The sequence below is a fragment of the Anolis carolinensis genome, chromosome 4, assembly GCF_035594765.1.
Source record: "Anolis carolinensis isolate JA03-04 chromosome 4, rAnoCar3.1.pri, whole genome shotgun sequence".
Taxonomy (NCBI): domain Eukaryota; kingdom Metazoa; phylum Chordata; class Lepidosauria; order Squamata; family Dactyloidae; genus Anolis; species Anolis carolinensis.
The window spans coordinates 140,630,546-140,644,690 of record NC_085844.1 but is presented as its reverse complement, the minus strand read 5'-3'; the positions used below and the strand labels follow the sequence as shown (position 1 = coordinate 140,644,690).

Genomic DNA, 14,145 nt, shown 5'->3' with positions numbered 1-14,145 from the left:
TAAACAAATAAATCAAACAAAGTACCCTGCTGTTGTTTTCAATGTGACTTTAGAAATGTAAAAAAAAATCTTATGACATTCTTTCAGTGTACAAATATTCATGTAAGACTGAAAGAAAATTGATTTGCATTCTCTTGTCAATAATAATAGCATGAAGTTTCTATTAATGTTCTTTGCTAATATATATACCATAACATTCAGTTTAGAGCGTGAACAATGATTTTTTTTCTTTAAAAATCCAATAAAGGAATCAGGTGGGATGGTATACGTTGGAGAGCTGAATGGAAAAAAAACAGTGAAGTTTTCCTCTCTCTCATACACAAAAACAGAGGAAAGATTAGCTGGAATCTGAAGAACCATCTATGTAAAAAGAGGTACTAGGGTGGAACTACCAATTTCCTGCTAGCACCTTGAGATATCCTGTGAGGGAGAGTTCTTCAATCCACAGGACTGTTTTTGGATTGCAAGAGTGAGGAACGCCCTGCTACAGAATCAGAACTCCCAATTCTGGACCCTTTGGTAATTTGGACCTAATTCACTTTATGTAGTACTAAAGATGGACAGTGGAATCATGTAGAATTAATCCCTATCAACTAAATCAAAAGATTATAAGACCTCTCCCACACACCAGCCACACTCTTCAGTATAAGGAACTGTCCAAATAAGCATGTGCCTTATAAATAGAGAGCACTGAATCCCACAAAGGCAACTTCCTGTGGAAACAGCTACAACGTTTTAATTTCTTCATAGAATTAGACAAAATAGTTATGGTAGGAAATGTCTAACTGATTTGCATAAAGTTGATTATATCAGCTTTATTTATAACTCTGACAAAACTTCTCGAAATGCATGTCAAATTTCCTTCTTTATTAAATACCATGCTGGGGCATCCAAGTAATTTTTCAAGGCCCCTCCTGTGTTTTTGGTTAACATAAGGGCAAACACAAGGGCACTTAAAAGCACAGGTCTGCTGAAATGCATCACCTATCCCAACTGCCAGTCTATGAAAGTGTTTTGCAAATATAATAAAAATGTCATGCAAAACCTGCCTCTCTTTTATCTTATTTTTGCTGCAAATGTTCTCCAACAGAATCAATACAAGTATTACTCTGGTAAATCCATGCAATCCATGCAAAGGGATAATTTCCCAAACCATAGATTGTTCACCAATGGAGCTGTGGCAGTTTTCTAGAAATAAGATTACTGAGGTCTTAAAACACATTAGGAAAGAGCTACAGAAGATCTATTCCAGAAGATTCATATATTCTGTATTGTCCTCTTCATAAGCCACACATATATTTCAGCCATTCCTTCAGTTGTTTATTACAGTTACCCATCAAATGCCCTTGAGATTTATTCAGACATTTAACTGAGGTGTAAAGAAATAACAATTCTCAAGTGGTCTGAAGCAGAACTCAAACAGAAGTTGCACGTCTGACAGTGTGTCCTTATCTTACATCCCCTTCCCTTTTCAACCCTGAGCATTATTCTGTCTGTTCAATGTCTTTTTACAAGTGGCTTATCCAGAACTAGATAATAAGGAAGCTACAGAGAATTCTTGGCTCAGTATAAAGAGATGTATATTCAACCACCCCCAATCCAAAGGTAATCTCATACTTTCTCTTTCATACATACAGTGGTCTCAGAATATGCCAAAATAATTACCTGTGGCCAAATAGATTATATGAAAAAGCATGTCTTTGCCTTGTACCACATCTACCACCACATGGGAAAAACGGCTGTTGTCCTCCATGAAATATGGAACTGGTGTGATAGGCTGTATCACTTCATGCATCAAAATAAACTTCTGGGCATCTTGAAGATTCCTCTCTGTCAGGTTCAGATACAGGCCTTGGTCCATGGTGCCGCACTGAAAGCGTATGCAGTAACACGATAAAGATTGATATCATCATCATCATCATCATCATCATCATCATCATCTTAATTACTTATTAATCGCCCTCCATCCACGATGCTCTAGGCGATTTACAATTGTAAAGGATAAAAATACATACATACAAATATTGATTAAAAAATATTAAAATAGATTAAAAGCTCTAGTAAAGAGCCATGTCTTGAGTGCTAGGGTAAAAGGCCCCAACTCACGCATGGCTCTCATATAGGGCGGCAAGGCATTCCATAAGGCAGGGGCAGAAACAGAAAAAGCTCTGCGCCTGGTCCTTTCCAAGTGCACTTCTCTAGGACCCGGTACATAGAATAAGTCTCGTTGGGATGGTCGTTGCGACCTCCGATGATGGGAGAAGGAGAGACGGTCCCTAAGATACGATGGGCCCTGAGTTTTAAAAGTCAGGACTAGCATTTTATATACACCACGGTAATCAGTTGGAAGCCAATGTAGATGCTGCAGCACTGATGTTATGTGGCATTTCATGGGTGTTCTTGTGAGTAGCCTGGCTGCCGCATTCTGAACAATACGGAGCTTTCGGGTCGTGGACATCGGAAGCCCAACATACAGGGCGTTGCAATAGTGCAGCCTAGACGTGACCGTGGCATGGATGACTGTTGCCAGAGCCTCATCCGATAGATAGGGTGCCAGTTGCCTCGCTTGTCGTAGATGGAAAAAGGCCTGTTTGCTGGCAGCAGCGACCTGAGCTTCCATTGTCAGCTGCGAATCCAAAACGACACCCAGGCTCTTAACGGTGGGCGAAGGAGATAGGGCAGCACCATCGAAGGTGGGTAGCAAGTGGGTCAGACCAGTTGAACGGCCATGCCAGAGAATCTCAGTCTTTGCCGGGTTCACCTTCAGTCTACTAGCATGTAGCCAGTTCGACAGAGCCTCCAGACATGAGGTGAAATTTTCTGGTATTGACGTTGCTCCAGGCTCCAAGCGCAGAAGGAGTTGGGTGTCGTCTGCATATTGATAGCAGTCTAGGCCAAAACTCCGAACCAAGCTAGCAAGGGGTCTAACGTAGATGTTGAAGAGAAGAGGGGAGAGAATTGCACCTTGGGGTACCCCACATAGGAGGGGAGATCTGTCAGAGACTTGATCCATATACTCCACGCATTGGCTCCGGTTTCGCAGAAATGAGTTGAACCAATTGAGGGCCTGACCGCGAACTCCGGACATGGCGAGATGGTGAATCATTAGAACGTAGTCAACGGTGTCAAACGCTGCGGTAAGGTCGAGAAGTACCAGTAGCGCTGATCCGCCGCTATCAGACTGGCGACGAAGTTCATCTGTAATGGCAACCAGGACTGTCTCCGTCCCATGGCCAGGGCAGAAGCCTGACTGGAAAGGGTCCAGGCCGGCTGTATCATCCAGAAATTGTTGCAATTGTCCCAGCACAGCCCGCTCTATCATCTTACCCAAGAATGGGAGGTTGGAGACAGGACGATAGTTGGCAAGGGTCATGGGATCCAAGCAAGGCTTCTTTAGCAAGGGACGAACCCTTGCCTCTTTTAGGATGTCCGGGAAGACCCCCTGTTCAAGAGAGCCATTGATGATATTACTCAACGGATCAAGCAGACCTTCCAGGCAGCTCTTCACCAGCCAGGAGGGACACGGATCAAGGGAACAGGTGGTTGGTTTTGCAACAGCCAGGATTCTAGCGACATCTTCCTTGTCAAGCGGAGTAAATCGGTCAAAGATAGGCCCACTAAGCGGCCACAAAGTCTCAAGCTCACTTAAGGTATCAGCTGTAGGGGGCAGTTCCTGCCGAAGCACGGTGATTTTATCAGTGAAAAACTTCTGGAATGCCTCTGCTGTAAGAGCCGTGGTTGCTGGGTTTTGGACTAAGGGAGCTGGACTGGTCAAAGCACGAACGATTTTGAATACTTGAGCTGGGCGCAATCTAGCAGAGGCTATTAAGGAGGAATTGTAAGATTGAGACATATATTGCACTCCCAGAATAGAGGCATATATTATACCCACAGATCTCAAACTACAAAAATTCTCAGGCTAGATCTGACATAAATATCTGGAATGATGACTGAACATCCTGGTATAAGATGAGCTTCATAGAGAAATACCATTTCATAAAAGCAAGTCATCCACACTTCCTCTAGAGGTAGCTGATTTAATGAGTATAAGCACTACTGAACACATCAAAAGACAATATAAAGAAAGAAAAATGTTTTGTTATCTAGATGTCAGAGCTTGGAAACATTCCTTTTTGAACTATAGCTTCCAAAATCAAAAGGCCAACAGCCTTCACCCTCAGAATAATGTCCAACCTTTGACAAGAGAAGCTTGTTAAAGCACTGCTCTCTATATGCATCTCCCAGAGGTGAGAATACATGATCTTGAATGATATCATTGGATTCTACTATAGTTACAGCTTTAGCAAAAATAGAAACATATTATTGTAGGGTCTTCTTCCCTTCTATGTTGGCTTGCCTGGAAAAGGCTTTTTCAAACAAAAGCCTGGACCATAACAATAAATTCCTTGCTCTGTTCTAACTTGTTAAGGTCAAAAGAACAGGCGGGTTGCCTTGAATGACTATTCCTAATGTGAACCCACTTGAAAGGAAGCCTAACTGGTTTATAAAGTTGTTTTGCTCGTTTTGTTAATTAAGTTCCATTATGAACAAATCTTAGCAGCGAGTGAGAGCTCCCCACTCTGTGTCCCAACTGCCACTGATGAGAAGAAAAGCATCCAGAAACTGATGAACTTCAGTCCTACACCACCACCCTTTTTCCTTTGGTGTTATATCTCAATGAGATTGTGAGCCTTAAAGCAGGGAATCTCTTAAATTAGCTGATTGTAAACTACCCTGGGAACTTTTTTGATTGAAGGATACAGTATAAAAACTCTAAATGAACAAATTAGTAACACAACATTCTCTCAAATCATACTGGTAAAAACAATGCACTCATAACAACATTGTGCTAGCACCTCTCTGCTAGGGGAACAGGACCTTATTCTCCTCCACATTGCAACAATCCCCAATAGCTGAAAATCTGTACTAGTGCATTTTTCAAACATTTGGAGCAGATTTTGAAAGTGCAGGGAGAGCTATAGGATGGCAGGGATGGAAATATTTGGAACCACACCACTGAATTCTGGGCAATGGCTTTACTTACCCTCATTTCATAAAGTTTGTGGCCATATTTATCTCCTAGGTTTGGGATCACATTTTTCTGAACCAGATAATTATTTCCTAAAGGTGTGCTTGGGCATGCCATCTCTCAGGCAAATGCTTATAATCATACACTATGGCTGAATTTCAACCTGACCATAATACCTTGATCATTACCGGGGCTGGGGGGGGGGGCACCATGGCCTGGGGGAGGAGAAAATCATTATAGTTTAAATAACAAACTCATTACCAGTTTAAAGATCATACCTGAAAATTAGGGTTTGGGTTGGGATAAGGAAGCCAGGCAGAACGGGAATTCTCCTGGTACTTGAATGGCCCGCTGAAGACTTGTGTTATTGCAGTCATGTTGAATACACAAACAGCTGAAACTGCTATGCTGTTCCTTTAAAAAAAGAAAACAAAGACATAAAAAAAGATGAAGTAAAGGAATTCTTTAAATGGCCGGTTTATAAAAATGCATTTGTCTTTTTTATGCTTATAATTCTTTACATCAGTGATTTGGTCTTCCAGTTGTTTTGGAGCTCAACTTCCAGAAGCTTAGGACCTGTGTCTACTGATGCTCTAAAATGCAGAAGAAATTGGGATAAATGAGGGGGTGGCTAAATGACGTTTTGTGAAAGTGTGAGCTGAATCAGGTTAACAGCTGAAAAGCACATGTTTAAAAGGTGTACTTAAAACCAGATTCTAGCCAAAAAATGTGCATATTTGCATGATTGTAAATCCCAGCAGTCATGGAAAACATGTGACTGCCTTCCTATACTCTAGTGTGGGCTGCTCCAGTGTATGTGCACATTTTAAAATCCCAAAACTGCTGATGTGGTCTGTAAACAAATGGAGCCACGGACACACGGGTAGCTAAATGGAAGCGCAAATGGAAAGCAATTACAATAAGAAATCTCTGCCTCCATACCTTTGTTCTGATCTTTATGAAATTAAAAAGAGCTTGAATTTACATAATACTGAGAAGAGAAATAAGAAATCTGTTTGTGTGTACATTGAAATATCCACATGAGCGCATATACCATCCAACATATTTGAAGATAATTAAAAAAAAACTTCCACCAGATGTTCCCCGTCCATCTTGAGGACTTCTGAAATTCACTATGAATGAAGATTTTAGGACAGCAGGGGACCATTTACTAGGACTCACAGATCTGTGTCTGGATTTGTCTCACTTATTTCTTCTGCATTTTGACACTATTTGAAAGTGGCCTTAATTCATCTTGGCTAAGAACCAGGGATTATGCGAAAAGAAGTTCAAAACAGTTGGAGGTCCACATTTGAAAACCATTGCTTTACTACAGTTACTAAAACTACTCCTCATATATAATGACGTACTATTCATGTAGTATATTTTTCCAGAACAGCTAACAAAAACTGCAGCATAGAACTTAAAATTTATGAATTAAAAAGTAACATTGTTATTCGTCTGAGTAACATGGGACAACATTATTACTTATTAAAATTAATGAAACAAACCTACCACTACTCATTACATTTCCATATTAACGATGTGAGGTGGCTAGCAGGGATTGCTATTTTAGGGCCCTTCTACACAGGCTGCAATCTCGAGAGGAACTGGGATATTTTATCCCAGTTCCCAGTTGAGGCCCCACACTCACCCCAAACCCTGGGCTTTCCCTGTAGGAAGTGGCTGCATGTCCTCTCGAGTCATTTTCAAGCACCAGGGACCTTTGCCAAAGGGGCCTCAGCATGCAGCCCCTCGCATAAGTTTTTGGGTTAAATGGGAGGCTGAGAGGGGAGGGTGGGGTGCCATCCTGCTCCTTTATACTCTTGGAGCCCAAAGAACCAGGATCACAGTGTAGATTGACCACCGGGATCAAAGGAATGTCCCCACAGTGTCCACACCTGGAGAGATTCAGACATTACATTAAGGCCTGGGTCTGCTGAGATGACAAATTAATCTGGACGAAATTGGGAAATCCCTGTTAACTCCAAATTCATTCAGGTTTACCTGGGACACCTAAGGTAAAGCCATAACCCATCATGGGTTATTGGCCTGTGTGGAAGGGCCCTTATTTAAAACTGGAAAATAAGAATCCCAAAGTGGTGTTGGACATTCTCTGTTGCTTTCATTATAACTATCATTTCCATACCCAGTCAATTTTAAACTAAATTCTAAACTCAGGTCTTGTGTTTATTGTATTTTAATCTTTTTTCTATGTATTTTAATATATGTTTCACAGAAATACATTTTAATATATGTCTTTAGATGATGTTTTATAATTATGTGTTTTAAGTGTGTTGTGCCCTGACTCAAGGAGAGGCAGGTAAGAAACAAAATTATTATTATTTTATTTTATTAATTTTATTATATAAAGAAGTGCTGAAGCAAATGTGTGTTTGGATATCTAGAGAGAGGCAAGTGCTACTGGATGTCGGCATGTAGGTCTTTTGATGCCTCAAAAATCCCCTGGAAACCTCTAATCTCCTCAAAAATGGATGAAATGGCCAGAACAACATCATTAAAATATCTTCCAAGCCCAATAAGCCTCAAAACTCACACTAAAAGACAGAAACAGTCCAATGAAAATCAGCCCCGAAATTCCAGAAGTTCAAACCAGTAGTTACTTCCAATCACTTAGCCAAAAATGCAATCCAAGTTGGCTCCTGTTCCCACCACCAGTGATCTATGCCTGGCCAACTACCTTATGCTAATCAGGTGATGGAATGCTCTAGGCACTTCAGAAAGGAGGAAGGTGAAGAATTTACACTAAGCAGAGCTTATGATTTTCAAAGTTACTTTAAAAATGCAGCAGCATATATAGTTCAAACTTCATAAGAAGTTGTTACAACTCCATTTACAAAATAACTGATTTTCTGTTTTGTTCCCAGAAATATCCAACATACTGGTAGTTAGTTATCTTCTAAGATAGTTTTTAGAAGTTATTTAAATGGCAAAAGCAATTTGCCTATGGTATAAAACACACTGTCTTGCGACCCACTTCTTGACTAATTCAGTACCCATATAACAAAGAGAAAGCCAGCAGCTAGATGCATTGTGCTCCTTTCAGCCATTTGTCCTCCATTGTTTATTTAGGGCCAGACCCTCCAATCTATAAAAATAATTAACATTTACATTTGTACCACTAAAGGAGTGGTGTTAATCCTTTATTAAGCTACAATTGTAAGATTAGATGGTTGAACTTTCATCATGGGGGTAAGGAATGAATTCATCTTAAGCAACTGGTTATTTTTAACTGGTTACTTTTAAGCTCTGTGCATTATGCCCAATCCTATATTAAGCTTCACTTCTTCAAAACATTTCAAAATTAAAACTATACTCCCAGAATCCCTGAGCTAATGCAGAGAAACTAATATAGTACATGGAGTGATCAAACAACACTTCCCTCTCTTGAATCACATTGCTTTTTAAAATAAATGTATTGGGGTATTCCTATGCGAATCAGCATATAATATATACTCAGCTCCTGAAGACAATAAGTGAAGTAGTTTGCCAATTGTTAATGAGGTTTGTAGATGCATGTAAAATCTTTGTTTCAGCAGGTTTTTGCTCAGGGGGAAATACTTCTAATAATGTGCTGTGTTGTCTATATTATCCAATTGTCATGCTTTCAATTGCTTTTCATTCCATTGATGATTTAAAGGTAAAGGTAAAGGTATTCCCCTGACATTAAGTCTAGTCACATCAGACTCTGGGGGTCAGTGCTCATCTTCATTTCTAAGTCGAAGAGCTGGCGTTTTCTGTAGCCAGAATGACTGCAAGGAGTGCCGTTACCTTCCTGCCCGAGTGGTACCTACTGATCTACTCACTTTTGCATGTTTTCGAACGGCTAGATTGGCAGAAACTGGGGCTAACGGTGGGAGCTTAACCCATTACCTTCTCGCCAGAGTGGTATCTATTGATCTACTCACATTTGTTTTTGTACTACTGGATTGGCAAAAGCTGGGGCTAACAGTGGGAGCTTGCCTTGCTCCTTGGATTCAAATTGCTGACCTATCAGTCAGCAAGTTCAGCAGCTCAGCGGTTTAACCCACTGTGCCACCGGGGGCTCCATTGATGATTTAGTTATATTTTAACTTTTGAACAATGGGCACTTCCGCAATGCAGACTTTTAGCTGTTTCTTTATAAATGTTTGTAAATCATCTTGAAGTCATTGTTCTGCAGAGAAAGCTGGGATATAAATAAGATAATAAACAAATAACAATGTCTAAGTGTCAATAATATTATAGCTCTTGTGTTCAACTAAGAATCAGGTCTGAGTCGAAGGAAGCCTGAATGCTTCCAGCGCCAGACATTTTCTTACAGTAAGCACCCACTTATGCAAATGGTGTGAATTAATCCTGTCATGGAAGTTATTCACAAATTGCTTAGGTTCAGCTGAGTTCAAGGCAAGCCTTCAGGCTCTAGGCTGCGATTACACCACACCATCTCAGTGCTTCTTGACAGACAAGCATGCCTGTTTCTTAAATAAAATAAACATTTGTTTAAGATCATCAATGCTTTTGGGTAGACTGGTTATTCAAAGGCTGTACCCTCCAGGGAAGGCACAACATAAAATACAGCAGTAAGCCAATATTGAGTGAAGCAAAGGAGGGAGGTTTATGTGAAGTGGCTTCAAATCAGGAACGAATAGCAAGCTGGTACAACAAACTCAGCAGAACAGCAGAGTTTTAAGGCCATTGATTTTTTTAAAGGTTTTCCTGAAGCAAGATAAAAGATAGTTCAGTGCAGGATGAAAGTAGCTTCATGGGAGTACTTTAATTCCTTTATTCATAATATAAAATGTTGGAATTGTCTTTTTTAAAAGACCACTACTAATAGTAGACTTTGTCTCCTAAAATACAAGGTTGGCAAAGCTTCTATCCACTGGGCCCCAGAGCATATGTATTACCCCCAACTTATACTGCTCTTTAGAAAGGTAGTCATTTTGATATAATCATGCCCCTCGATGGATTGTCACCTTGCCGTGGTGAGGGGGCTTGCGTGTTACAATGAACCTGTGAGCACAACCACTGGAGTCATGTACTCCCAGGAGGGGCCACAGGGGAGGATCCAGACCAAGCACAATCCGAAGACCCTAAGATCTCAATGCCAGAGCAGGCGGAGGATAACATGGTACATATTACAACAGCTGTGAAGGCGGAAAAAGGCTGCAACAGACTGAGAAGCCACTGTCATTATGTTAATCACACCACTGCTGGGACTTCACTCTGTGAGAACTGTGTGTTGATCGGCCATGCACCGACCTCCACACATTTAAAAAAAATCACACACAAGTGTCTTCCAAGAAAAATAAAAACAAACCAACGAAAGTCCCATGGCGATCAGCGAGTGGCGACAGGGCAGGACTGTGAAATCTGGATGCCCCTAGTTAGTTAGTTAGTTAGTTAGTTAGGCGATCGAGGGTGATGGTCTTCCAGTCGTGGGGTCTTGAGGGTGAATTCTTAGGTGGCTGAAGAGACCTATTCTTGATTTGCATGTTCTACCACATTGCCTCAGAAAAATCCTGCAAATCTCTTGGGAAGACAGGCGGACAAATGTCAGCATGCTGGAAGAAGCAAAGACCACCAGCACTGAAGTGATGCTCCTACGCCATCAACTCCGCTGAACTGGCCACGTCGTCTGAATGCCCGATTACCGTCTCCCAAAGCAGTTGCTCTACTCCAAACTCAAGAACAGGAAACGTAATGTTGGTGGACAGGAAAAGAGATTTAAAGATGGGCTTAAAGCCAACCTTAAAAACTGTGGCATAGACACTGAGAACTGGGAGGCCCTGGCCCTTGAGCGCTCTAACTGGAGGTCAGCTGTGACCAGCAGTGCTGCGGAGTTCGAAGAGGCACGAATGGAGGGCTTAAAGGAGAAACGTGCCAAGAGGAAGGCCCGTCAAGCCAACCCTGACCGGGACCGCCTTCCACCTGGAAACCGATGTCCTCACTGTGGAGAACAGCCACCTAAGAACCCACCCTCAAGACCCCATGATTTGAAGACCATCATCCTCGAACTACGAGGGATTACCTAAGTAAGTAAAGTAATCATTTTGAGGTTTGCTTCAACTGATTCCAAAGAGCAAAGAGGTAAAGTTCTTATACAATTTCTCTTGACTGGACTCTGCTTTCCTTAGTTTTATCCTGAATAATTTTCTATCTAGCATGGTGCTTTGCCACTTTCCTCCCAAAAGGGAATTGCTGGCTCCTATGATCTGTATACTTCATGTAGGGTGTCTTTGGTTTTCACCCTCTGCTGTGTTTGACTTTGCTTTTAAAACCCGTTCAACCATCGGCAATGTTTGTGCCCCAAAAATCGCTGGGGCACAAGGGGTGGGGAAAGGGCAGGGTTTGCTAAGGGGAAACAATTGTCCCTTGGTAAATGTGCATGGGGATTTCTACAACTATAAAGACTATAAAGACATCAAATAGCAAATAAACTCTAAAAATAGTTTGAAATATCACAGTATGATATGATGAAGAGAAAATGGCATTTTGGACACAAATGGGAGAAAGGGTGAAAAATGACACCCAAAAGGAAAAGAGAGCGAAAATCATGCAGACAAGGTTAGATGGCCGTGGATTGTTTCAGAAGGGCTACTTGTATTTCTTCCTAAGACTAGCTCTTAATGAACTATTGTATATATTTGAGTATAATAAGTAGAGTAGCACACTATAACACCCTGGCTCTGAAATAGGTTCCCTGCCTTGCGAAGCCCAGATGGGCATTCTTGATAATGTTTTCTTCTTCAAGCAACATAACATCATTTTGTAGGACTTGCCTCTGATCAAGAGATCTCCTTCACTTGATAACATTAACACTGCAGTGTGTAGTCTGTTTTCTCCAACATTTTCTAAAGTGCAGTATGATGGTTATTAATGGAATTCTTGTGAATGAGTATGTGTATATCAACAATTCTAATCAATTCCGTTTTTTCTAGTATTTTAAAGATAACCCACTGTTCGGCAATACATGCTTCTTAAAAGGTATGGGAAGTCACAAGACCTCTTCCTCATGTTTATTCTGAACAGTCTAGAAATAAAAATACTGCATAAACTACATACACATTAGTGGTAAAGATCCCGTAGATTAAGTCCAGTTCTGGCAGGAAGAACGTACTCTGTAATTCATTGTAGTAAAATGGGATTTCTCCAGGGAGGGAACAGTTCAGACGAGCTTTCATGAAGGTGGTCCAAGTGTCCTCTAGCAAAAACCTGCCCCCGATGTCATTCTTACAAACCCGAGCAGCCCGAGAAAATACTATTTTCCCACAGTCATGTTCCACAGCATTCTCTCGGAAGAAGAAATACACGAAATTTCCAATGTCATACGAAGACACAAAATTTGGTTCTGAAATACAGTTTAGGACAGGGATGAAAATTACAGGAAAATAACATTTTCATTTTATTGTAGTATTTTTCCCCTCAAGGGAGAAAACTTTGCAATTGCGTTACTGTTGCTTAACCATCAGACATCTAATTCTGAAGGTGACAATACTTACTGTATATTCAGGATTTTAGATACGTTTTGAAACATAAGATATTTATAAATGGAGGGGGGTGAATTTTGCTTCTCCACTCTCATCTTGTCCTATAAATGACTGCTCACATAATTAACTCTAGTCATTTATATTTATGTCCCTTTATGATAGAAATGGTCAGTCTAGAACTAGATGTCCCTTTTTATTCAGATACGTCTCAAAAACTCACCTTTTCTATAATGTTCTTGAGAAATCATAGTTCTCTTTCCCATCTACAATTTTAACCATGTGCAACTGCATTTCATATATATATATTTGCCCTTTGCCACCTCCCTTCTCTCAACAGACTGTCTGTCAATTAATTGAAAGCAAGAACTCATTTTTTTTACTTTACTTTTTTTTTGCTTGTATAATTCTATAAAGTACTATGGACATTAATATCATGTTGATCTTGATTATGACAATGACACAGACAAGGACACAGGGAGGTATGTGCTACAGCAATTCTCTACAGACGGGCAAAATCTACATAACAATTATATTTTTTTCCTAAAAATACTATGGATTTAATCTGGAAGGCAGAGCTTAAAACACTTTCACTAAACTATGGCTTTATTTGGGTATTTTACTCTTAACCATTTACAATCCCACTCTTGCTGCCTTTTTGCCTTTTCTCTCCCTCTATAATTGTCAGCTTTAAGCCATCAGCTTTGAAGTCCAGGGAGGCCATTCCTACAAACCTGCAGGAATCAAGGGTGGAGGTTTCAGGAGCATGATGGATTATGGACATGGATTTTCCCCTTTCACCATGAAGCAATTTAGCTCCTTCAAAACAGTATTTAACCATAATGATGCATCTTCCCTGTACTCACCATTGAGCCACTTGGAGTTATATTGTGCAGTTCGGAGAGGAGGAAGAATCCCTAAGCTGCGATAAATGGCAGGATCCCTTCCAGGAAAGTCCATGACGGTTGCAGCATATAACTCACCAGTACTGGCTAAGAGAGCTGTGGAGTTGTGCTGGGGACTGTATGGACATCGTGCCATGCCACTGATCTGATCATGTATCTCTTCCAGGTTATTTAGCTATAACAGGAAGTGTGAAGACAGAAAAGAAATATTAATTTAAATATAGAGTGACATCACATTAGTTATGAGTCCACAATGCCACATTCAAAAGAATAATTTGAAGTGACCACTTTCTAGCTACTTCTATTCTGATATCTAGTGATGGATATATCAGCTCCATGCCCTCCATCACCATTTTCTTCATGTGGAGAGCAATTGTCTGAAGAAAAGAACCTGCTCTACAGATGTAAGTTCTCCAAGCAATTTTAAACCCCAAAGAGCAGAATTTCAACTTTGGTTTATCATTCTGTATACAAGGAAAGTGCTGAAAGTAAGGGGGACAATTCACTAGAGACATCCATTAGATTGCTGAATGCCTAGGTAGAGATTAGCTATGTGGCATATATAATGGGGAAAGGTATAAATCCTATTTTATAAAAGGGCCTTTCCTGGGCCTAAAATAGCACTGAGGGACATTTTTGTAAAATTTCAGATATTTGGGAATTGCAGTTTGATATAGGTTGTGAAGATTTTCTCTTTCAGTTCTCAGTAGATCCTTTATTT

At 40.5% G+C, this 14,145-nt stretch overlaps 1 protein-coding gene across 4 annotated transcripts in view; it reads right to left on the bottom strand.

Annotated features, from left to right (window-relative positions):
- Window positions 1-14,145, bottom strand: part of sema5a (semaphorin 5A) — a 216,724-nt gene that overhangs the window by 74,369 nt on the left and 128,210 nt on the right. For all 4 annotated transcript variants that reach the window (XM_062977930.1, XM_008109113.3, XM_062977931.1 and 1 more), the window contains 4 exons: window positions 13,386-13,599; window positions 12,098-12,383; window positions 5,308-5,443; window positions 1,666-1,870 (listed from right to left, as the gene is read on the bottom strand). In XM_062977930.1, coding sequence (XP_062834000.1) covers window positions 1,666-1,870; window positions 5,308-5,443; window positions 12,098-12,383; window positions 13,386-13,599 — 841 coding nt within the window. The remainder of the gene's footprint in view (window positions 1-1,665; window positions 1,871-5,307; window positions 5,444-12,097; window positions 12,384-13,385; window positions 13,600-14,145) is intronic.